Source organism: Anastrepha obliqua, chromosome 4 (assembly GCF_027943255.1).
Source record: "Anastrepha obliqua isolate idAnaObli1 chromosome 4, idAnaObli1_1.0, whole genome shotgun sequence".
Taxonomy (NCBI): Eukaryota; Metazoa; Arthropoda; class Insecta; order Diptera; family Tephritidae; genus Anastrepha; species Anastrepha obliqua.
Window position 1 is genome coordinate 123,974,540 of NC_072895.1, and position 23,640 is coordinate 123,998,179.

The 23,640-nt window shown below is 38.2% G+C and overlaps 2 protein-coding genes across 3 annotated transcripts in view; one reads left to right on the forward strand and one right to left on the reverse strand.

Moving 5' to 3' along the window:
- LOC129244407 (mucin-5AC-like) overlaps positions 1-22,219 on the reverse strand; it is a 96,822-nt gene extending 74,603 nt beyond the window's left edge. Inside the window, exon 1 of the mRNA XM_054882027.1 lies at positions 20,849-22,219. The gene's annotated coding sequence lies outside the window, so the exon portion shown is untranslated. The remainder of the gene's footprint in view (positions 1-20,848) is intronic.
- Positions 1-23,435, forward strand: part of LOC129244657 (uncharacterized) — a 67,649-nt gene extending 44,214 nt beyond the window's left edge. For both annotated transcript variants that reach the window (XM_054882409.1, XM_054882410.1), the window contains exon 2: positions 22,127-23,435. In XM_054882409.1, the coding sequence (XP_054738384.1) occupies positions 22,269-22,652 (384 nt within the window). In that variant the 5' untranslated portion in view covers positions 22,127-22,268 and the 3' untranslated portion in view covers positions 22,653-23,435. The remainder of the gene's footprint in view (positions 1-22,126) is intronic.
- Positions 23,436-23,640: the final 205 nt, after the last annotated feature.

The window sequence follows — 23,640 nt, forward strand, 5'->3', positions numbered from 1 at the left end:
GAATTGTTTCTTTTTTTATTAAAGGAAAATTTTTCAAACATATTATTGCTTAATAAGTACTTAATAAACTGTTAGGGGAGCGTTGTGCAACACTAGAGAGGTTATGTAGGTTATACAGCTTTTTTCTCTCACACTTTTAATGTTTTTCATAATTTTATAACTGATTACAAAGGGGTTCGCTTAAATGAAGCGGGTCACTGGAAGGAAAAACGTATGCCAGTCTATTATTGCGACAAACTCAGTGCAACTCGTCCCCAACGGTGACTTTCAATAGGAATTTTGCCGCTCTCTAAGAGATACTACAGTCTGCATAGATGGTTCAAAAATGGATTGTGGTGTTGGAATAGATATATATTCGCAGAGACTTAGAACTGAAAATCTGTGGGTCTTCCTAATACTTGCAGTGTCTTCCAGGCGGAAGGATTAGCGATTGGGAAGCTTGTAGGTTACTAATATCACACTCTTTTAAGTGCAATATATATTGCTATTCTTTGGGATAGCCAAGGGGCAATCCAGGCCTTATAACTAGTGGAACAAAGTAGGAATAGTCTTACCACCTTGACGAAAACCTCTTTGAATGCTTTGCCCTATGGAAGGCAAACCGCTTTTTGAAAACCTCGAAGAACTAGCTGGTATGGATGTAAACAACCTTATAAAATTTCTCAATCGCACAGACTGGATGTAGTCGCGAAGGAACAACCCATATAACTTGTTGGTAGCCAGGATGTTGCAACAAAATGGCGCGAGAGCGCTAATTGGGTTCTTGAGGACAACCACTTCAACCAACTAGCGCAGGAGAACAAAAAGCATTTGTTTTCCGTTTCAAAGCATAAATTCCGGTGCTAGTAATCGAAAAGTACGAAATTATAATTAAATTGCTATTGTAACTTATATAAAAGTATGAAAAAATCAGAAAAACTGTTTTGATCAAAAAATAATTTTTTCTTCCATTACTAGTAACAACGCAAAAGAAACCAAAATTTGACAATCAGAACCCAGACTGTAAAATCGTATCGACTTGTCTTATTAATTTACCAAATCGCATCGCTTTTTAATAATTGTTTATAAAAACATAGCTTACACTACAACAAAAACAATTTAACTTAAAGTTTTAAAATTTATACTAAATTAAAGAAAAGACTCAATAGATTTTCATCAAAATTCTGAACTTTTTAATAAGAATTTTTATAAAAATTTTGCAGTTGTATAGCCCATTGAATTTTGATTTGACAAACTGCAGGCTTGAAGTGACTAAAAATACCGTTTATTTTTGAAAATTTTTCTTTTTGCTAAGAGACTGTATAATTTGTCTGCTTTTAAAAGTGTCCGCTCAAGGAAAAACAATTTAAAACAATACTTAGGGATTTGTGGTATCTACAGAAAACAATGTCCACTTATGGGAGCTGTCCGTTAGGCAAGAGTACACTGAATAATATATGAACTATATTTTTATAAATAATATAATATAAATAGTTTTGCAAAGGTGTGTATTTGAAAATATTTCTTTGGGGTACGAATTAATAGTGATTAGGGCCAGTCAATGGATCTTATATAGAAGTAGTGCTGAAAAGTTTATAGCTCAATAAAGTAATTATTTTTGAATGTGAAGGCAGCCAGATAGAGTCAAGTATTTTTTTGAGATACATTTAAAATCTGTTTATGTTCTTATACTCGTAGAGCAAAATTTTATTATACACACATATTAATTATAAAATATATATATATATATATATATTCCCATGAATCCTAGGTGTGACATATGTATGTATAATTTTTTACTATTTTACATTTATTGTTTTTTTTTTATAATGTTTTATTTGATTTTTAATAATCCACACTGATCATTTTTCTAATTCCAAACCAACAACAAGCCCGCGCGGATTACTCTGCCTCTTTTCTTCTTTAATAATTAAAAAAAAACCGATTCTCGTGCTTTAATATTGCACTGAATTATTTTGAAAACTCCGATGGGAAGTAATGTTATGATCACTTAAAAAAAAAATCTCGAAAAACGCTCCAATTTCCCCTTCAAAAGCCATACTTTTTATTTTTTTATTATATTCAAAAATTTATGAATTCTAATTTAGAGCTCTCTAAGCAATCAAGCGACAGTTAATCACTTCAATCTACCATAAAAATAAAAAAAAGTTATGTTGCATAGTGTGATCAGTTTTTTCTATGTACCCACACTTCTTATTATCTCGCTCTCTTGTTGAAATTTTTCATGTCACACAACCTCAACATTTTTTTTCTTCTCAAAAATATTTAGCACCTTTCCTTTTCTCAAGTAAAAAGCAAGTCACGAAAAATGGCTTAGCAATATTTTAAAAATAATTGCATATGATTTTTTAATTCTCCTTTTACTTGTTATATTTCTCGAAAAATTATATTAATGCGAAAAAATTGCACACAAAATAAAATTAATTTAAAATTATTATTTATTGGCCTCCGTCGGCAAATCGCGGCAGCTGTCCAATTCAAATAGTTGACAGCGACAATGGCAAATGAAAACCACAAAAAATGCACAACGCACATACATATATACACGTACATACATAAGTACGTATGTATATGTATGTGTTCACAGTTTAGATTTTATAAGCAACAAGCAAATTAGAATAAAATATAAAAATAACAAGAATCAAAATTACTTGCAGCGCATTTGCATACATATACTAGTACATACAAACACACATACAATTGCACCTTGGCAACGTCAATTTCATTACTTCTAGTTTACTTGTGCATACTTGTCTGCATGTATGGATTTTTTTATTTGAATTATATGCTTATTATTATAATTTACATTGTGCGCTTGGTTACTTTTTCTACAAATAAACGACATCAAAATATTTCTATGAATTAGTTTTTTGCCTACTTGGGAGGCAAACGCTGGCACCAAAACGAATGCAAATACAAGCGCAAGTGCACATCGCGCAAGCATTTCAGAAGCACAAAGGCCCATATGCACTGAACTCTTACACATACAAGCGCACTGCACTTGCACAAAACTCTACAGCATTGGCATTGTTTGACTTTGGAAGTGAAAATCAAATCGACCGGCACAACCTGGCAGTCCGCGCAGTCGGCCGGTGCATTGGCGATTTGTGCGGGCAGCAAGCAGGTGGAAGAGATGCAGCTGTGTTGCCATCATTGTTATTGCCATCACCCCCAAGTGCCGTCCGACGCAAGCAAGTGGCCAGCGCTGCGCTGCTTGCCGCCTGTTGTCTGCCTACACACAAATATGCGAATTTTCGCAGGCAGGCACGTGTGTTTGTACGGTTCCCCTCCTGCTAATCTTTCCGCTGCCAGCGCCTATCCATTTCATTCATTCATTCATCCATTGGAGTCGATTTAGCGTCGGTTTTTTTTTTTTTTTTTTTATCCGAAGGGGGAATCTTACATAGATACCGTCAATACAGACGGCATGCACGATTCATACTGATCGCTAAAGGTGCACCTCATTCGGGACCACGCACAGTCAGTATTACTACTAAACTGGACTTGCGAAACAGTACACCTACGTACTAAACCCTAACTCCGACCTCTGTAGCTTTCGTTTGCCCTGCGGTACCGCCGTTTAAGCATTGCATCGCAGGGCCAAGCTAGCCATTATGGCTCTTCATTTGTATTTCTTTCTCCGTCTACCCTTCATTACTTCTTTGTCTTCGTTCCTTACTGCGTTCCCATTCCTTTTTCCGCAGTTCCTGTAACGCATTCGCGGACCACTCTTTCATCTTAGCCCACACCAATTTCGACTGCAGCATGTGATTTACAATGTTGCCCGGGGTTATTTTTTCTTTTATGATTTCTTCAATGCACATTCTTTCAGATGCGTATCTCGGGCAGGAGAAGAAGACATGTTCCACGTTCTCACTACCGTTGCCGCAGAACGAGCAGTCAGCTGCGTCCTCGTGGCCGAGTCTTTGGAGATACTCTCTATAGCATCCATGCCCCGTCAGGAACTGTGTGAGATAGTAATCTGTGTCTCCATGTCCTCTCTCAACCCAGGCCTGTACGCTTCTGATAAGTTTATGCGTCCATCTCCCTTTTGTCGCTTGGTCCCAGCGATTTTGCCACTCACTTATGCTCCCCCGTCTTTCTTCTTTACGCTCTTCCGCCGTTAATCGCCTGTTTAGGCTTTTGGCTTTGTCGTACACTCTACCCAGTTCAGAGGCCATTATATCTGGTGGCATGATACCCGATATGACACATACTGCTTCGAATGACACTGTCCTGAAAGCACAGGCAACTCTAATGGAAATAAGTCTAAAAACTATTTCCGCCTTCTTCGCGTACGTTTTCTGTATCAGGGCTTTACCCCATATGGGTGCTGCATACATGAGTGTAGACTGGGTAACTCTAGCCAGGAGCGCTCTTCTACTCTGAGTGGGACCACCGATGTTGGCCATAATCCTTGACAGTGCCGCCGTCACCATGGCTGCTTTTCCGCATGCTTTTTTGATGTGCTCCCTGAAGCTTAGTCGAGCATCGATCATTACACCCAAATATCGTAGTGCCGCCTGTGTTGTGACGTTGAACCCATCAATGTTTAGTGTGGTCGTTTCTAATTTTTTTCTACTCGTAATGAGAACTGCCTCTGTTTTTTGCCCGGCTAGCTGGAGTTTAGCCGCCGTTAGCCATTGTTTGACCTTTGTTGTTGCCTCGCTGCAGATACTCTGGATCTGGGGGATTGTTTTGGCGACTATGGTCAACGCAATGTCGTCAGCGTATCCTATTATTTGCACTCCCCTCGGCATTGGGAGTTGCAGTACCCCATCATATAATACATTCCATAGCATCGGGCCCAGTACAGAACCCTGCGGTACTCCGCCCGTCACTGCGTATCTCTTTGGACCTTCATCTGTATTGTACAGAAGTACTCTTTCCGACAGATAACTGTTTATAACCCGTACTAAGTATGCTGGCGTTTTTTTCTCTTCAAGAGCCTTTATAATATGGGGCCAGTATGCCGAGTTGAAGGCGTTCTTAACATCCAGAGTGACAACTGCACAGTATTCTTTATTACCATGCATCCACCTGTCACCCTCAATAGCCTTACTGGCAATGTTTGTCACCCTCCTGACGGCATCGATGGTTGAACGACCTTTTCGGAAACCAAACTGATGTTCGGATAGTTCAGCCGGTGCTTTCTCCAGGTGCTGTTCCAGGCGCGTGCAGATTAGTTTCTCCAAGATTTTACCCATAGTATCTATCATGCAGAGTGGCCGATAAGAACTTGGGTCACCCGCTGGCTTATTCGGTTTCTGAAGTAGGACTAGTTGTTGCTTCTTCCATACTTTCGGAAACATGCCTTCATTTATACACTTGGTGAAGTGTTCTGCAAATGGCTTTGCGTTGCGCCTGATAGCGATCTTCAGCGCCTTGTTCGGAATGCCGTCAGGTCCTGGAGCCTTAGCATTGCCGAAACTTTCCGTTGCCAAAATCACCTCTGCTTCACTGATTGTGACGCTATTTTCTGCTGCGTGAAACTGGGTCTGGCTTGGTTGCAGGTCTTGCTTTGGAAAGAGTGTCTGTACAATCTTTTCTAAGAGAATGGGGCAAGTGGGCGCCTGTCCTCTACCTCCTTTGACCTTGGCCATAACGAGTTTGTAGCCATCACCCCACGGGTTTTCGTCCACATTCTGGCACAGTTCTTTAAAGCTGGCTGCCTTGCTGCTTTTAATGGCTTTCTTTAATTGTTTCCGCTTCTTTTTATAGTTCTCGCGGAGCCTGTAGTGTTCTGCCAGCCCATAACTCCTTTGGGAAAGGCGCCTTGCTTTTTTGCATTCGCTTCTTAGGGTGCTGATCTCCTCGTTCCACCAGTATACAGGCTTTCTGGGAGCGCTCTGTCTTTTCCTGCACATAGCGGCATCGCACGCTCTGCTAACATGTTTTACTAGCAGCTCCGCCTGAAGTTCCACATCGTTGGTGCTAGGTGGGGTCTTTTCTAGCATGATTTGGAACATTTCTTCATCAAGCGTCTCCACCCTCCAACCCTTATTCTGTTTTCTCTGTGCGGTTTCTTTTCCATGCGAAAAGTCCACCTTAATGGCGAGGTGGTCACTGCCTGTGTAAAAGTCACTCACTTGCCAGCTTGCTGATCGTACTAGAGTCCTGCTGGCGTAAGTGATGTCGATTATTGATGCACGACCATTCACTTCGAAGGTGTTTTTTCCCCCAGTGTTTAGCAGAACCACATCAAGCAGTGAGAATGCCTTAATCAAGGCATCTCCCCTTTTATTGGTGTATCTGCTACCCCATTCCAAGGCCCACGCATTGAAATCACCCGCAATCACGTTTGGTGTGGTGCCGCGAGCGTTTTGCACAAGTTCATCCAGCAGGTTTTCGAACTCTACTTGCGTCAGTTTCGGTGGCGCGTAGCAACTGTAGAAATAGATGCCACGTATTTTTGCTCGGGTATAGTAATCACTGTGGGTGTGCGGTTTGTCCTGCAGGGTATTTCCTCCACAGGCCCAGATAGCAGCTTTACTTTTTCTGTCCGAGACCCACGTTCCGACGTTTAGGTTTTTATGCTGGTCGCTGACTAGCACAACGTCCACCTTATTTTCGTATACCCTTTGTTTTAAGAGCTCTTGTGCAGCCTCGCAATGGTTTAGATTGATCTGCTCAATCCTCATTTTTTGGTTTTAATATACGCCGCTTGATACAGGGGACATTTTCTGCTTCCAATCTGATGGCTTGTATCTTCTCTTCCATTCCTTTTACAAGCTCCGCAGAAGGGCTTTTTTTCGCATACTTTTGCTTGGTGACCCTTTTCTCCACATTTGAGACAGTTCTGGCTTCTGTCGTCTTCGTTTGTACACGCCCTCGCTAGGTGCCCATACTCCAGGCATCTGTAGCACCTCCTCAAGTCAGGCTTTTCTCTTATTCGGCATACCGTCCAGCCGATTTTGAGTTTTTGTTTCTCAAGCAGTCGCCTTGCGTCCAGTGCTGGTAGGCTTATCACTGCTGTTTGCGTGCCTGCATACGCCGCTCTAACGCTTTTTATTGCGTTTGCACTAAATAGGTTAAGCTCCTTAACTTGCGTTCGTATTGCCTCACCTATGTCCTCTTTGGTTGTGATTTCATCTAAATCACGGATCTCCACCAACATCTCGTGGGTTAGGACCTTGATTTGCGCCTGGTCACCTAGCACCTTACCAATCTTCTTCTGGTAGACTCCTGTATTGGCCATCTGCTCTTTTTTCAATTGAAGCAGGATTTCGCCTTTGGCCGTCTTTCTTATACGCATAACGTTTTCGCCGAGTTCCTGCAAGGCATCATCTTTTTTAACCGCCCTGAGAATGTCACTGTATGTCATTGTTCCGGCACGCGCAATGACAATCGCATCCGGCCTCGGGGGTGGTTTATTTGTCACTTTCTTCTTGGCTGGTTTGCGCTTGACACTCATCCAGCCTTTTTCCATATCCCCGTTTGTCCTCTTGGCATTACTCTCTCCTCTGGCTTTTTTGTCTGCACTTGCTGACACTTTGCGTTCTTCTTCGTGTGCAGTCTTGCTTTTTTTGGGTGGCGTTTTTCTACCCGGCTGCTTATCGTCGCGTGGTCTTTTCGGTGTTCCTTCAGTCGTTACACTTCCAAGAATGTTTCGCTTGGCTTCCTTGTTTTTCGCTTCTTCCTGAGCTCTCGAGTGCAGCTTAGTGATCTTTTCGAGGAGTTCCCTTATATGGTTGTTGATCGAGCGTTGCGGTAGACGCATTGCTTCTGTCAACTTCCCAATCGTATCACCAAGAAGCGTTAAGGTGTCATTACTCGATTGTGCTGCTTTCTCATTGCTTTCTTGCAGCGCAGGTGGCGACGATTTTGCTCTCTCAGGCCTTTCTACACTGAGCGTCTTTATAGGGCTCCGTCCCAGCTTTGGTGCACGCTTAAAGGGATCAGCCCCCGTTGTTATACGGCCCTTGGGGGTCTTGTACTCCTCAGTAAGGTCCACTAGTAGATCACTCGATCCACTTGCACCTGGTACCTTTCTGTTAGCCTCTTCTAGGCTTTCATTTCCGCTGCCCATAATGGCACCATAAATGTTACTGCTGTTGTTATTTGTATTTCTCATATATTTTTCCATTCTTTTTTGTTTACCAGCGCATCGTGTGTAGGGGGGCGGGCCGAAATAAACAGGAACGGGTATACCCTTGGGGACGGTGCCCCTACCCCAGTTCCCTGAGGCCTGTTCTTCGCTTTACCGGTCCCGGAAAACACGGACGGACCGGAGCTCACCCGGGGCAACGCATACTACTACCTCTGCGTCCAATACACACTCCCTGACTAGGGCCCGAAGGGGCTGGTCACTGATACACCCCGCAGCTAACACCTCGGCAGAGCAAGCTCACATCACTCCCCTCACTTCAACAACAGAGATGGTTCTTGAAGTGATGAGAGACTCCCAGTGCGCCACGGCATATACCGGTCAGTTAGCAGCCGCACCTAACATGGTGAACAGACGCTGACCAGGAAGCCGTCCACTATGGAAACCGCCGCGCCTGGATTTTTTTTTTTTTTTTTTTTTTTTTCTGTCACCGGAAGCCTCATCGGATGGGCTGTCATTTAGCCGCCTCCTCCGCTTCTGGCCGCTCATTGTCGGGGATTGCTTATTCGTTTAAACTTATTTCGCAACTAACCTGCTACTACAGGCCTTCCGGCTATCCGCAACCTGCCGACCCCCACGGTTGCTTAGAGCCCAGCTTAGTCGTTCAGCCCAGGTGGAATGAACAACACCGTGCGATTTAGCGTCGGTGTGGCTGCTGATGCGTTGATACGACAGTTAACGCAAAGCTTTGCACACGTACACATGTATGCGTGTATTATATGTAGTGTACATTTATAGGGTGCTATTAAGTTAGTTGCTGTTTGTGTTGTGTTGTTTTTGCTGAAATATAATTTTTGCCTCCCCAATGCTAATGATGCCCAAACACCAAAATAAATTGTGCCATGGGGTTAAGTGCTTACAATTGCCATTTTTTCGAGGTAATCATATACCTAAAGGGGTACTCATACTTGTAAATATATACATATATAAGTATTATATATGTGGTTGTGTGTATACAGACCTATCACCCCGCAGAGAAAACTTCAAATAGAGGAAAAATTTCGAGTGCAAAACCAATGCACTTTTGGTAACCAGTAGGGTAATGACTAGATTTTCAACAGTCGGAAGAATACTAAAATAAGATTTATTTATAAAAGTTGTTTGCACTGCCTTTCTTTGAAAATATAATAAATAATATTATACTTTAAAACTATTTCTGAATAATTTATCATACTGATCGTGCGAAATTTCCGTGCAAAAATAAAAGCTTCTTAATTACTTGGGAAACCTTTATTATTTTTCGACATCGTCTCACTTTTAGGCTTATACAAGGCTTATACACTTTTAGGCTATTATAGTTTGTAGATACCTTTCGATTAATAGGATTTGTTCAAGTCTGAAAAACAGCCATTAGTTCTTTCATTCACATCCGCGTTTCAATAAAATATTCTACCCGCCAGCCATTTCTTAAAATTGTGGAACAAATAGTAGTTCGAGGGAGCCAAGTTTGGATAATAGAGGGGATGTGAAAGAGTTGGAACCCTATATCTATGAATTATGCGACCACAACAGCTGAGGCGTGAGATGGCTGAAAGTTGATGCGTTTATTTCCAACTAAACATAACCTTGATACGCGTCAGTAGTGCCATCTCTCTGACTTTGAGTTTTTTATTGGTTTTTGTGTAAAAACTGGAATTTTCTTAGTTGATGGAGGATTAAATGAGGTTGCCAATATAGAAGAATATGCTTGAAGGAGGCTTACCGTCCATAGTACTTGGCTTCAAAATTCACTGGAGATATAAAAAATATTTCTTAATAGTTCTTTAAATTAGATTTTTAAGACAATAAATAAATAAAATGAAATTTTCTCTTACAACGACTGCCCTCCCAAAGGATATGGGAAACCTTCGAGCGAACTTTGGCATTGGAAACATTTTCTTATAAAAAACTGTGAAACTTTCAGAGAAGGCATAAAAATGCATGCCACTTTATTACTGGTAGAAGCTCAACTCAAACGCATCTCAAAGGGCCGCCGTTTTACCGATTCAAGCACTACCCCTAAACTATTGAAACAATTGGTTATGGCAAACACTTGCCCTTGCTAGAAGCTGAAGCGTGCATAATTCGTTAACTGCTAGTATAAGGAATTAGCACTTTAAATAATAAAACAGAAATACAAAATGATTAATTTAATTCATGTAATTATTTTTATGTGGAAGTTCATTGTGTAGCACTACTGTAATATATTATATATGATTTTGGGCGTATACCCACATTTAGCTGTGCTGATGAATTTCAATCTATCAGTCCAATTTTTAACGGCTTTTTCGACATCAGTCCATACCAATGGGGTATGAACATATCCTCGCAGAAAAACATCGAGTGATGCTAAGTCACATTCTAGCAGGCCAGTTTTCATTAAGCTTCGCTTTGAACAAACCATTTGGTTCGCGTACTATATGGCCTCTAGATGCATGCTGTTAAAACCAAATTTTGCCTAAGTGTTTTGAAACAAAATATTGTTGTTCATGATTCGACAATACCATACCTTTCTATGAGTTTAACGTATTGATGTCCAAAGCAAATTTTAGTAATTTCAAAACATTGTTGACGCGAGAGTTTTCCGCGATGAAAAGGTTTCTATAAAGAATAAAAATACCTACCTATGACAGCTGACAGCTGCTTTAACCGTATTCCTATGGGAGCATTATGAGTCAGGAAAAAAAATAGAGAAGCTAAAAAGAAAGCAAAAACTAATGAATTCAAACTTAAATCACGTCCTCCTGTTATTGATCAATTTATTTTCCTACAGGGCTCATATGAAACCTCGTTTTTTGCAGCATGGTTTACATGTGATTAGCGCTGATCACTTGCGTTTTTTTATTGCTGCTGCTGTTACCGGGATCATTTGGATTAAAATGTTTCATAATCTGAGGCACTCAACCAGATATCCACCTTCTTCAACCCATCACCCCTCATCTCACCCCAACGTAATCTGTCGCTCATTGCAATGTGACGCGTTGCTGCTGTCATTTCACTTGCAATGATCTATAGCCGTAGTTGTTGCTGTTGCTGACGTCGCTGATGTGATCATTTGCGGCCTGTGTTTACTGCTTTATTACTATTATTTTTTTTGCACTAATGATGTTATGATTATCGTTTTCATTCGCATTGTTGTCAGCTACAAATGCACTTAGTTTCATTTCTAGCAGCCTGTTGTTATAGATGCTGTTGTTAACTGTCATTATTGTTGTCACTTTTTCATCTAATTTTTTATTTTTTATTTTTACTTTTTACTTGCAGCTCTATTGTTAAATGTGTTGCATTATTGTTCATATTATTAAAATGTTTGCAGTTGTATTTGCTTGTGTGGGAATGATGTAAGCTTTGTGAGGTCGCCCTCGGCTGTGCAGTCAATTGGTTGGTAATCATTAAAATTATGTGGATTTGTTTAGGAAAAACATGTGATATGCATATGAATTGATTTGATTAATTACTTGTGGAATTAAAAAGAAAAAAATCGCCGGTCATTAAATATTAATTTGCGATTTTCAATTAAACCTACAATTCGTAATGGAGACCTTTGACTAAATAAGTGAGCCTTGCGCAATTGCTGTACAAGTGCACATGCTACAATCTTCCATACAAAAACAATTTATACCGCGCTGCCATCAAAGTTTCAAAAAAGATTTGCGTGAGTTGGACCGACTTGAATGCACTTCCAAAAATCTTATTATTTTGAGTTTGTTGACAAAACTTTTAAGCATTTGTATGCACATCTTTAAAGCCCTTAAACTCTTTTATTATCTAAGATAATTTTTTGGAAAACATTTTTCATAAATAAAGTTATAAAAAAGTAGATTTTTAGAGATATTTTCAACTCGGTTCTGCTCATACAATCAAAACGGCTTAGAATATTAAAAATGTTGTAGTTATCAAACAAAACCCGCATTTTTTTTTTGTTGTGAGGCACCCTACATTACAAAGGGTGATCAAGTCGGAGGTATCGGACTTTACATTGAAATAAAACAACGGAAATTCATATTGATTGGGCAGTCTTTATTATTTTTGTGTAGACCCATTCATGATATTTATTTTTTTTAAGTTAATCCCTTTCAAATGTTGGTAAAACAACACCAAGTTTTAATTACTCGCTGGAGGATTCCGGTCGGTATCTCGTGAATAATTTTAGTACTGTCGGCTTTCAATGCCTCAATCGAAGCTGGTTTATCCACAAAACATTTAGAGTTTACGTACACCCACAAATTAAAGTCCAAATGTGCGATGTCACACGATCTTAGTGCTCAATCGACTGGTGCGAGACGAGAGACAAATTTCTTACAAAAACGACGACGCAGTAAATCCATTGTTTCACGGGTTGTATGGCAAGCAGTGCCGTGTTGTTTTAACCCAATGTTGTGGAGATCACTTGCTTCAATATGCGGTATCAAAAAGTGGTTTGTCATGGCGCAATAGCGTTTGCCAATCACTGCTATATTGGCGCTAGCCTCGTCTTTGAAGAAATATGAGCCGCTGATTTCTCCAGCTCATATGTAGACCGCACCAAACGGTTGTTTTCAGTGGATGGCTTCGGATTGCTCTTTAGCCTAAACATGGCAATTTAGCTTATTGACGTATAGCTATTAAGCCAAACATGGACCTCATCGCTGAGCACCATTGGTTGGCCTGAGCGCACGATGAACACTTTTCACAGAGCATCGATTTTCGTAACGCAATTGTATGATTTGTAAACGTTGTTGGCCGTAAGTCTTTCCTTGATGAAATGTCAACGAATACTAAAAAATTACGAGTTTGCACTTAGTTTGACACTAGCCACGCCTGATCTGTCAAAACCCTATTGGCAAAAGTACCTCCAATCTGTTCACCATTTAGATACTTTTCAATCGCTATCTAGCCATGGTAACTAAATTTTTGTTTCTAAAAATTAATCAGTTAAACATGGGCGATATTTGATTTGAACAAGACGATGCAGGTTGCCACACAGCGCGCTTAACAATCGATTTATTGCAATCTTCAAGCCACCATTGACCCCATACGGGAAGATTTAATGGAAAAGGTAGTCAAAAATTAGACCGCTCAAATGGACCATATAAAGCAGCCACGGCGGGTATATTCCGGATATCACATTCAAGAAATAAATGCCATGCAATTATCCACCAGATTGAAATAAAAAAAAAAAAATCATTCCAACAATATTTTTTTATTGTATAATATTATCATTTTAAGCTCTGAAGCTTTTAAAAAACACGCGCTATATCTAATTTCAATAAAATAATTCATTTTCCATCCACCTATCTATTAACGCTCACCAGTTTTATAGTCATTTACGAATTACCAAATTTCCCAAAATGTACGGAAAAATTTGGTTGGGCAAATGGGGTACTGTATCGCCGTGGAAGCCATTCGATTGAAACCCATGCTTAATAGAATGATTTACTCTTTCCAATGAAAAACAAAAATAATTTAAATATTACATATATATACATATATACATATATATATAATGACGAGACTTTTAATTACAGTCGCATTAAATTAAATTCCAAACGCCGGTTCACATTGCATTCATTGTTCGTGGCAATAATAAAAATTATCGGCCTCTTTGAGACTTCAAGCACCGTAACTTAGTGTGGAAAGCCTTCAAAGGTGCAGATTTGTTTCAAAGTAGCAAAGTTTGAATACTTTGGTTCTATTAGCAGAAAAATTCACTTATAAATAAAGTTTTTATGCTTTTAGTTTGTTTTTTCAATGAAATTGGTTGAACTCTGGTTGAACTTTTATTGTTTTAAAAGTTTTTGCTCCATTTCGAATTGTTTCAAAAATTCTGAATTTACTTTGAAAATAGATGCAGATCCCATAGTTACGTGAAATGGTATTTATTTAAAAACTAATTTCAAAAATCACACCAATATTACTCTTTTTTGTTTCAAAGTGGAGTTCTAAAATATGAGAATTAAATCTGCATTAAGATATTTCTGTACCAACATTTTATCTATTATATTATAAAAGTAGAGGCAATAGCCACAGCTACAGAGCGCTTGAAGGCTTTACGCATTTTTTCCATAAAACACGGACATGATATTTTTTTTTAATGCAAAATATTCTATTGACAAAAATATTAAAATTTAATAAAAATTTTGAGCGACTTCAAACTTGCATTAAAATTGAATCTGTTAAAAACTGTTTACCCATTTTTTTTTTAATTTAGAAGTTTCAACAAATGTGCGAATTTTTATAAATCTTTAACAAAGCTTGACACTTGAATGAACCACAGAATCAACTATATATTTATAAAAAAATTATTGAAATTAAAAACATGTAAGTAGTCAAAACTTTTCATTATGTGGTGTCTTTATAATAATTATATATTATATATAATTGGTGGAATAAAAAGAATCGCTAAAGAAAAAAATTGTCTATTATTTGATGTTCATGCACGGAGATTCGAACTTACGCACTCCCGAGTGGTAGACACGCACCAACCCATTATCTACGGCGATCGCCAGACAACAGATGAATGCTTCACATTTATTGCCAATATTATTTAAGATAACTCTAGAGTGTGCGCATACATTTTCTTCATCTCTAAAGCCATGTTTTGGCGGAATATTCCTCGCAGTCACTTATTCTGTCCAGTAGAGGACAATTAATATTTTCTCCTTTTTTATTTTTATTCAATTATCAAAGAAGGGGGAAATCCTGTGAGATGGCTTTTGAGTTGTCAAAAAAAAAAAATTTAATAAGCCGATTGTGCATTAAATATTGCATTCCCTGTAAGTTTTCTTAATTTTGCAGCAACCTAATAAAGTAACACGTTCCAAAAAATTAGAGAAAAATAAAGAGGAACTTGATAGATTAGTAATCAGCTGCTCATTAACTTACGAGTATGAGAATAATAAAGTTAGCGACTGCATTAATTGAACAAATACCAACAGAAAAATAATAAAAACTAAAATTAAAATTCACACGAGCCTACTTTCATTCATCGAAAGCGGCTTAAAAATCTAAAACCGCTTTTACTGACTTCTAATTATACCCCAGTGCAATTACACACACACAAACGTAAACCATATAATTTCCACTTTTTGTTGTTGTTTTTTTCTTTGCCTTCTCCGATTGTCAATCATAAGCTCATTTCCCTTAATATCTCAAAGGGACTACGTGCAAATTCCACTTGCGTTCAATTATTGCTAACTACAAGAAACTTCTAGCAACAACTTTATTACCATTTTAATGCAACTGTTTTATTTTTGTTTTTGTTTTTTGTGTTATTGTTGCTTTTGAATTTTTTGCTGCCTGCTAATATCCACTTGTTATTAGAATAATTAGTTGCATTAATTGTAATTAATAGAATGATTAACTTATGCGTTATTCAAAATGCATTCTGTTTATTGAAACTAAGCGCATGTGAATACACACACACGCACACACACACATACGTAAAAATGCATATTAAGTAATTTACTTGCGAAAAACAATACAGCGACAGTAATTAAAATTAAATGGAAATTAAAAAATGTTTTTTTTCTTTTTTGCTAATTTTTTATTATAACTTAATTACGCCTAACAATCGCTGCTAATGTAAGTTTACAATACAATAATAGCAGCAAAAGTGCTACTTAGTGAAAAGTCAATAGACTCTGCCAAAGCTGACACCGGTTGTCCTTCAACTTTAAAAACTACACAAATATCTAGTTGTTGTTATAGTTGTAGTTGTATTTGTCACTACTAGCTTAGTTTGCATGCGAGTTGCATTTTTATTGCACAACATTTATATCATGTGCGAATAGCGCTAAACAGACACACACACATACATAGTTTTTAATTAACTACAGATTTGGTATGAATTAGTATTAAATTTTCTGTTCATTGACTCAAGGCAAATACACAAACACAAAAGTGTTTCACGGCAATTAAAATTAATTATAATTTTTTCATTCATTTTCTTAATTTAATATTCAGAAAAAATGTGTGATTTGCATCAAATTAACGGTATATAAAAACATTAGCGCTTTACCATATTATTTTAGGGTGGGGCATTGCTAATCGCCTCTACTTCAATACTTTATGAATTAAAAGTAGCGCAGAAATTGTGAGAATGAGCTAAGAATATTTTTTTAAGTCGATTATTGTACTCTGAATCTGTGTTCAAGAATTATATTCAAATTATGAAGTTTTAGTTAATTTAATGTTATGGCGTTGTTTAAAAAACTCCATATTCTTTTTTATCTGCACATAACAAATACGCAAATCTTAAGTTCAACACGCAGACCTTCATGGAGTCCTTTTTGCGGTAAAAGGTAAGCTGTGTGAGGAAACTTGACGAAAATAATACAATACTTTTTTGTATTTAACTCTAGCGGTCCAATACATATTTTCAATCACGGTATTTCTTCATCAACTCGAAGGTAATGGGCGCACGCGCTTTCTCTAAATTTTATTTATAATCGTACACACAACTTTCTTCATGCTAAGGGTTATACGCTTACTCAGCTTCATTAATATATCTTCATTTATTCGCCGCGCACACAGCAACACGATCGGAAATCCAAATTTGGCTGTACTTGTGATAAACACTATTAATTCGCACCCACGATTCCTTCTCACATACCACCCTGATCTAAAAGTTCCCGGAATATTTCGAAAAATTCATAACACAAGTTTATTCCACAAAAATGATATTATCGCTTTCAAAGTACTTCTCATCAACTGCAACACTCTTATGGCAGTGTGCCGTCAGAGCCGTCTGCGATTTTCTATTACTTCCTTTTGACTGTTAAAACGCGTTTCCTGTACTGGTTTCTTGACTCGATCGAACAGAAAAAGCCGCAGGGAGCCATATCAGGTGAACTCGATGGATATTGGGTTGTATTCCTCTCGTTCTTGGTCAAAAATTCACGGATAATGGCAGCATTGTGTCTAGACACAAAGCCAAATAATTAACTGCAATGTCCTGAAGGCGTCCATAAGCACTGTTCTTTCTCTGTCAGCTCCATCTGATACCAAATTTGCGGTTATTGGTCAGCTATTCTTTCACTTTATTGATGTTTTCATCAGCTTTCGATGTCGATGGCCTGCTAATACGTTCGTTATTCGATCGTTTATTTATGCCACTCAGAAACAGCTGTTTTCTTTTTTAAGATTTTCGCTCCATTGTATCAATTTTTAATGCACAATTTAATACAAATTCAAATGCATTCTTTAAATCGAACAAAAATGGAATCGCGCATAGAGGCCGATTTATTCGAGACGGTGTAACTTTTACAAGTGTCGAGCAATGGAGGTAAAATTCTGGTAGGAGTGTTGTACACAAATGTGGTAACCTAATAAGAACAAAAATACAACTCGAATCAGTTGACTCAGGGAGGCACCTGGCGGTTGTTCTGGGAGCTTTTTGATCGAGTAACAGAATTATGAACACACCATTATTTTCTTTTATAAAAATATGGTTTATACGACAACAAAAATCATAAAATGCAAAGTTTTAAGCTTTGTGCAAAAATTTCCAAACTTGTTCAAAACTTCATCAAAACGAATTAATTTTTCGGGGTATGCAGTTGTAGCCCATTGAATTTTATTCTAAAAAAGTGCAGGTTTCAAATGCCTAAACGCATCGTTGATATTTCATTTGGGGTTTGCTAAAATTTTTCTTCTATATTGAAAAAAATCGGGCGGGTACAGGGTATGTCCGGGACTAGCCAGGGCACGACTCCGATCCTTCGGTAAGCCTTTCCTACAGCAAATTAAGGAGATCTCAGACATCGAGATAAAGGATTTGCTGCTATACTTGGACCTCACTAAATGGATCTGACATGGAAACAAAAAAAAAAAACATCATCATCACACGAGATAGTGGTAGTAAAACGGTGCTGGTCACTAATGAAAAAGTCAAATGAAATGTCTGTAAAAAATGGTAAATTTGATAAAGAAGTTGCATAGATATACAATAACAGTACGAATTCACTGAAAAATTGACGTTGTTTAATTATCTGATGTCATTCCTTACATAAAATTTAAGCAAATTTACTTACTAATTATTGTAATATCGCATTTCACTTCTCTTATAAAAAATACAGTTAAATGGAAGGTAGGGGTGGTTAGCACCTCATTTTCAAAAGCAACCTACCTTCGGCCAAGGATTACTTATTGCATGTAGCCAGTGTCGCTCAGCTGATTTAGCCAAACGGAAGGACAGTTAGACAGGCATATACAGGGTGAACGATATGAAGTGTTACCAACTTCACACTGTTTGTATCTGTAAAACAGCTCATGACATCAACGTCAAAATTGTTCTAATGACAGTTCAATATATGGTTATTAGCCATGAAAAGCATTTGCGTCTCAGTTTTGTTGAATTTTTTTTTCTGTGATGGAATTCAAACGTAATAGTGTGATTGCGTTATATTTGGTTGGAAAATCACAACCAGCCAGTGTTCGTGAGCTCAGTCACCTCAAAGTGAATAAAATGTTTGTGTATCGCACTATAAAACGTTACAATGATACTGGTAGCATTGCAAAACGTTATGGAGGTGGACCAAAAAAACCGCAACAACGCCAGAAATGGTTCGGAAAGTGAAGGCTCGACTTGAACGAAATCCACGTCGAAGTGGAAGAAAAATTGCCAAAGAACTGAAAATATCGCAAGACAGCATTCGACGCATATTGAAAAATTAGCTCACGGCCAAGGCTTACAAGTTCCAAAAAGTACACGATCTTTCATCCCAGCAAAAACAAGTTCGGTGCGAAAGAGGAAAGGAGTTGTTGCGCTTGCACGAGCGTGGCGAATTTTCTAACATTGCGTTTTCTGATGAAAAAAATTTCCTAGTTGGGCAACTCTCAGCAATTTCCCATCGCAAGTAATGGGTTGGGCCGCAGTGACCGCTGATGGACGCTCTCCAATCGTTTTTATCGAGCCTGGTGTCAAAGTGAATGCGACTCATTATCGGGAAAATGTTCTAGAAGCTGCTTTAGAGCCGTGGACACGCAAACATTTCGGTCGTAGACCATGGACGTTCCAACAGGACTCGGCACCGTCTCATAAAGCTCGTGTGAACCAAGAATGGTTAAAACATCATGTTCCACACAATGGGTTTCGAATTCGCCAGACGCAAATCCGATGGACTATTCCATCTGGTCCATTTTGGAGAGCAAGGTGAGGACTAAAAAATATGCCAGTATGGATGCGCTGAAAATAGCGATTATACGATTCGTGCAGCATGCAACTCATTTTTTGACCATTTGAAGGCTATAGTCAAGGCATATCGAGCTAAAGTTAATATGTATTGTATATATTAAAATTGTAATCATTTTGAACAATTTTGTCTTTGAAATCAATAAAAACTAATTTCACACAAAAAAGTTATGCTGTTTTAAATAGGTAACACTTCATATCGTTCACCCTGTATATATATATATAATTGGCGCGTACACCCTTTTTGGGTGTTTGGCTGAGCTCCTCCTCCTATTTGTGATGTGTGTCTTGATATTGTTCCACAAATGGAGGGACCTACAGTTTCAAGCCGACTCCGAAGGGCAATATTTTTATGAGGAGCATTTTCATGGCAGAAATACACTCGGAGGTTTGCCATTGCCTGCCGAGGGGCGACCGCTATTAGAAAATTAGACAGACATAGCTGACTATAGAGGTGTGTGTATGCCAATATTTATCAAGAGTTTGTTAACGACAACCGTTACGTGCACACATTAATACCATTTTATATCACTAATAATTCACTGGGTTTGAAAAAAGGTGTCATAAAGCTACTAACGGCGAAATGAGCAAAGGCATTAGAAAGTTCCTCATTCGCCTATAAACTGAGAAATAATCGTATTTATAATATTTTGATGCATCGAACGCGTTTTTTTACCGGCGAGGAAACTTTACTATCCTATTTCTATAATTAATTGGCGAACCATCTTTTTATTCAGCTCAAGAATTTCTTTTGTGGCTAAACATTTTTAGATATTGGCGCCTAACGAGCTCCTGCCTTTTTTCGCCCAGCGCCAAAAACGTGGCGTACGTCATGAGGACGCAGCTTGGGCGGATTTAACTCACTTCCGATGCTGGGTTTAATAATTTTGTACAACAAAAATAAAGTTATCATAAATTATTATTTTTGCAGTTTTTCTTTTATGTGATTTGTGTGAATTTTTATTTGCATGCAAGAGAATTTTCCAGATAAAATTGCATCTGAGCAGTGTTCTTTATATTATTTTTCTGTTTTGTGTTTTGAACTGTTTGTATTTTTTATCTACTGTAAACTCATTGCTGTTTAAAAAAAATGGAGAAGTAAAGAAAAAATCATGTTGCACGGACTAATTTTGTTCCCATTTAACAGTTTTGACTATTTTTTATTTGAAAAATTTTTAATGGTTTCCGCCGGATAAATTGTAACGTGTCAAATATATGGATCAGCTTCTGAATTAAAAAATCGTGAAATTTAGATTTTTCGAACATTTTTATTTTCTTTTAGTTTTCTTCATAAATCCCTACTTACCCAATCTTTTGAGTGACAGCTGCACTTGGGAAGTGAACTTAAATAACTTTTTTTGCTTATTACTATACAAAAATAAGTGGGCTTTCCAAAATTGTGTAATATCTTCTTAAGTATCAAATTTAAATTGAATTTGATGAATTGAAATTTTTTCGAAAATTATTGTTTTAAATAATTTTCCCATGGTTCAACCTTGCGAATAACAACTGTGCCAGCCAATCGAATTGTATGGATTTATTTAGTTATAAGTTTTTGTTATAAAATATTTGGATCGGAAGCAACTTACCTCAGCCAAATATTCTCAACTGCGCAATGAGGGTCCAATGCTGGGTTGGTAGAATTTTTAGACGATGTAGTTTTAAACTCAAATTGTAGTTAAATTAGTAATTTGTTGACAATTTTGGACTATTTTGTAGAGAATTATTAATGATCTAGAGTCTGAAAATGCAGTTATTAATCAAATATCAAATTGAACCAAATTCGATTAATTTTTTTAAATCAATTTACATGTTTATTTCATAAGCAAAGCAATGCCTCCATTTGCCATTCACTGCAAACATTATTTAAATTGTTTGTTTCATTTTATATTTTCTAAACGCTTTGATTTTAAATATTTTTATTTGGATATACAAATACATACAAACACAGCACCGTCAGATTGATTTTGAAACTTTTCACTCTGCATAATTTTTTGCAAATTTTGTATCCTTCTAAATTCACCATTCCGACTGCATCGCCGCTTGTCTCATTAAAATGCGGTCACTTTCACAGCTTCGAAAATTGCGTTGGTGCACTGAGTGTTGCTGTTTTCATTTTGTTGTTGTTTTTTACTTTTAAAATTTCGTTGTTTTTATTATCTTTATTTGCTGCACGCGCACACATTGCATTTATTAATTTCTTTGTCTCAAATTTTTTTGCTGGTTTTTGTTTTGGCGAAGTGCATTGCTGCTGCCTACCTGTGCGCCTCGGCGACACGGCTCAAGCAGCGAAACTAGGTGTATAGTGGCAATGCAAGGTAGCAACAGCAACACGGCTATCGCATTGCTGCAATTTATCAATCACTTTCAACTGCCACATGCAATTAATCACAACGATTGCAATGATCCCAATGGAGAAATATGTAGTGAATATTACTGTTGTTGTCGTTTTTTCTTTTCAGTTGGCTTGCACGCTTTTTGGTTGTATGATTGTTGTTAGTTCAAATTGGTAGCAAAAGTTGGCGATAAGTGGCTACTTAATTGTTAATGTTGTTGTAGAGTTATTAATATTAAATGCACGATTTCTTAAGTGTGCGCGAATATCAGTTAACGGTGCCAGTCAATATGCAAGCCGCAATACATAACAGTACACAAATTTCCATTTGACAACCCCAAAAGTAATATAATGAATTGATTACAGTTAATTGTCACACGCACGCACACTCCCACACTAATACACCATGTCACAGTAGATCTTCTTGCAGCGGCTCTAAGTTGCACTGTTCACAGTTTATTCACACACAAACTCAATTTTTAAATAAAGTCTTTAATTATACTACTTATATAATTATCCATTTAATTTTAAGCTCGCCGCTTCTCTTCGATGGTAATCGGCTCAAATGCGAGTTCCAAATGTATTCACAGTTCAAATGTAGAATTCAAAAATCATCCGTGCGAACCATACTAATAGGCAGAGCGCCGTTAAAAGACTGAGCAGCGCTGCCAACTATGCCTTCCTGCTGCCTGTTGGCTGGCTTGCTGCCTATCAGCCGGCCTGCGCTGCTGCGTCGCTGTGTCGCTGCCGAAGACCCCCCAAAAGAAATGCCAGCAACAGCAACGACAACAACACTTAAAATCAGCGCGCACACATGCAATCAACATTTGAGTAAGCACCAGCAACAGCAACACGAACCGAAAAACTGGACAACAACAACAACAACAACAATTAAAAGCAACCACATTAATATGACAGTAGTTAAGAAACGAGCAGCGAACCGAAGTGATGAACGAACTATGCCAACAAAAACGAACAACACGAAAACGAAGTCACCGCCAATGTTGTTGCTGCTGTTTCGTTCGCGGTGGCAAAGCTGCTGCGCTGCTTACTGCTAGCGGCAATAAAACGAACACAACCGAGTGCAAATGCCCACCAAACGAACGTCGCTACATGCGTGCATGCAAGAGCATACTGCAAGAGGTAAGACAAAACCAAAACGAAGCGAAGGAAAACAAAATCAACGCAGGCGAATGAATTGCGCGCGCCTGTTAAAAGGTGACGAGGGCGATGGTGGAAGAGACAGAAGCCAAACTGACAGCTAACAGTAGACTATCCAACCACCCACCTTCGCCGCTGCTAACGTCGACGCGCTCACTAATGGCTAACAGCTGTGCCTTGGCTGAGAGCGAATGCGTGAGAGAGCGCAGCAACAGTAAAAAGGCGAACAAATAATGACGTAATTAATTAAGGCAGTTGTGCTGAGTGGCAACATTCGTATATCGTGTATGAGTTTGTGCAAGGCGCTCATTATAAGCTCCCAGCATTGTTGTTGCCATAGCTCCAACTTTGCTGCAAGAATTCAAGTGGGGAAATAGTTTGTGCGCGAGTTGAGCTTGACGAAAATCTGATGCTGTAAGAGAGAGTGAGAGAAATAAAAGAAACAAGATTAATTAGAGCTGTTAGCAAACCGGAGACATGAGCGTTTTCCAAACTTTTAATGTGACAAACGCATGTGTTTGTTGGAATGTGCCGCAGTTGACAGTGGCGCTTGTGGAGCCTCAGCACTGTGAGCGCGCTTTGCTTTGAACAGCTGCCTCACCCTCTCTATCTTTCTCTCTCTCTGTGATGTTTTAATAGCACACTGCTGGTGCCGTAGATGGGGCGTCACATTCATTTGGCGCGCGGAAATAGAATAAACTAAAATGTGAAGTTTCATAATCAAATTTATAAATTTTCAAAATGTTTCAAAATTTATTTACAATGCTTTGTAAAGATTTTATTTTTTCAAAATTTAAATATATAAATGAAAATTTTAACGAATTCAAATACTGACTGCCACACTGACTTTTCGCACAGTTTTTAAGTTTTTAATTATGTCGCATA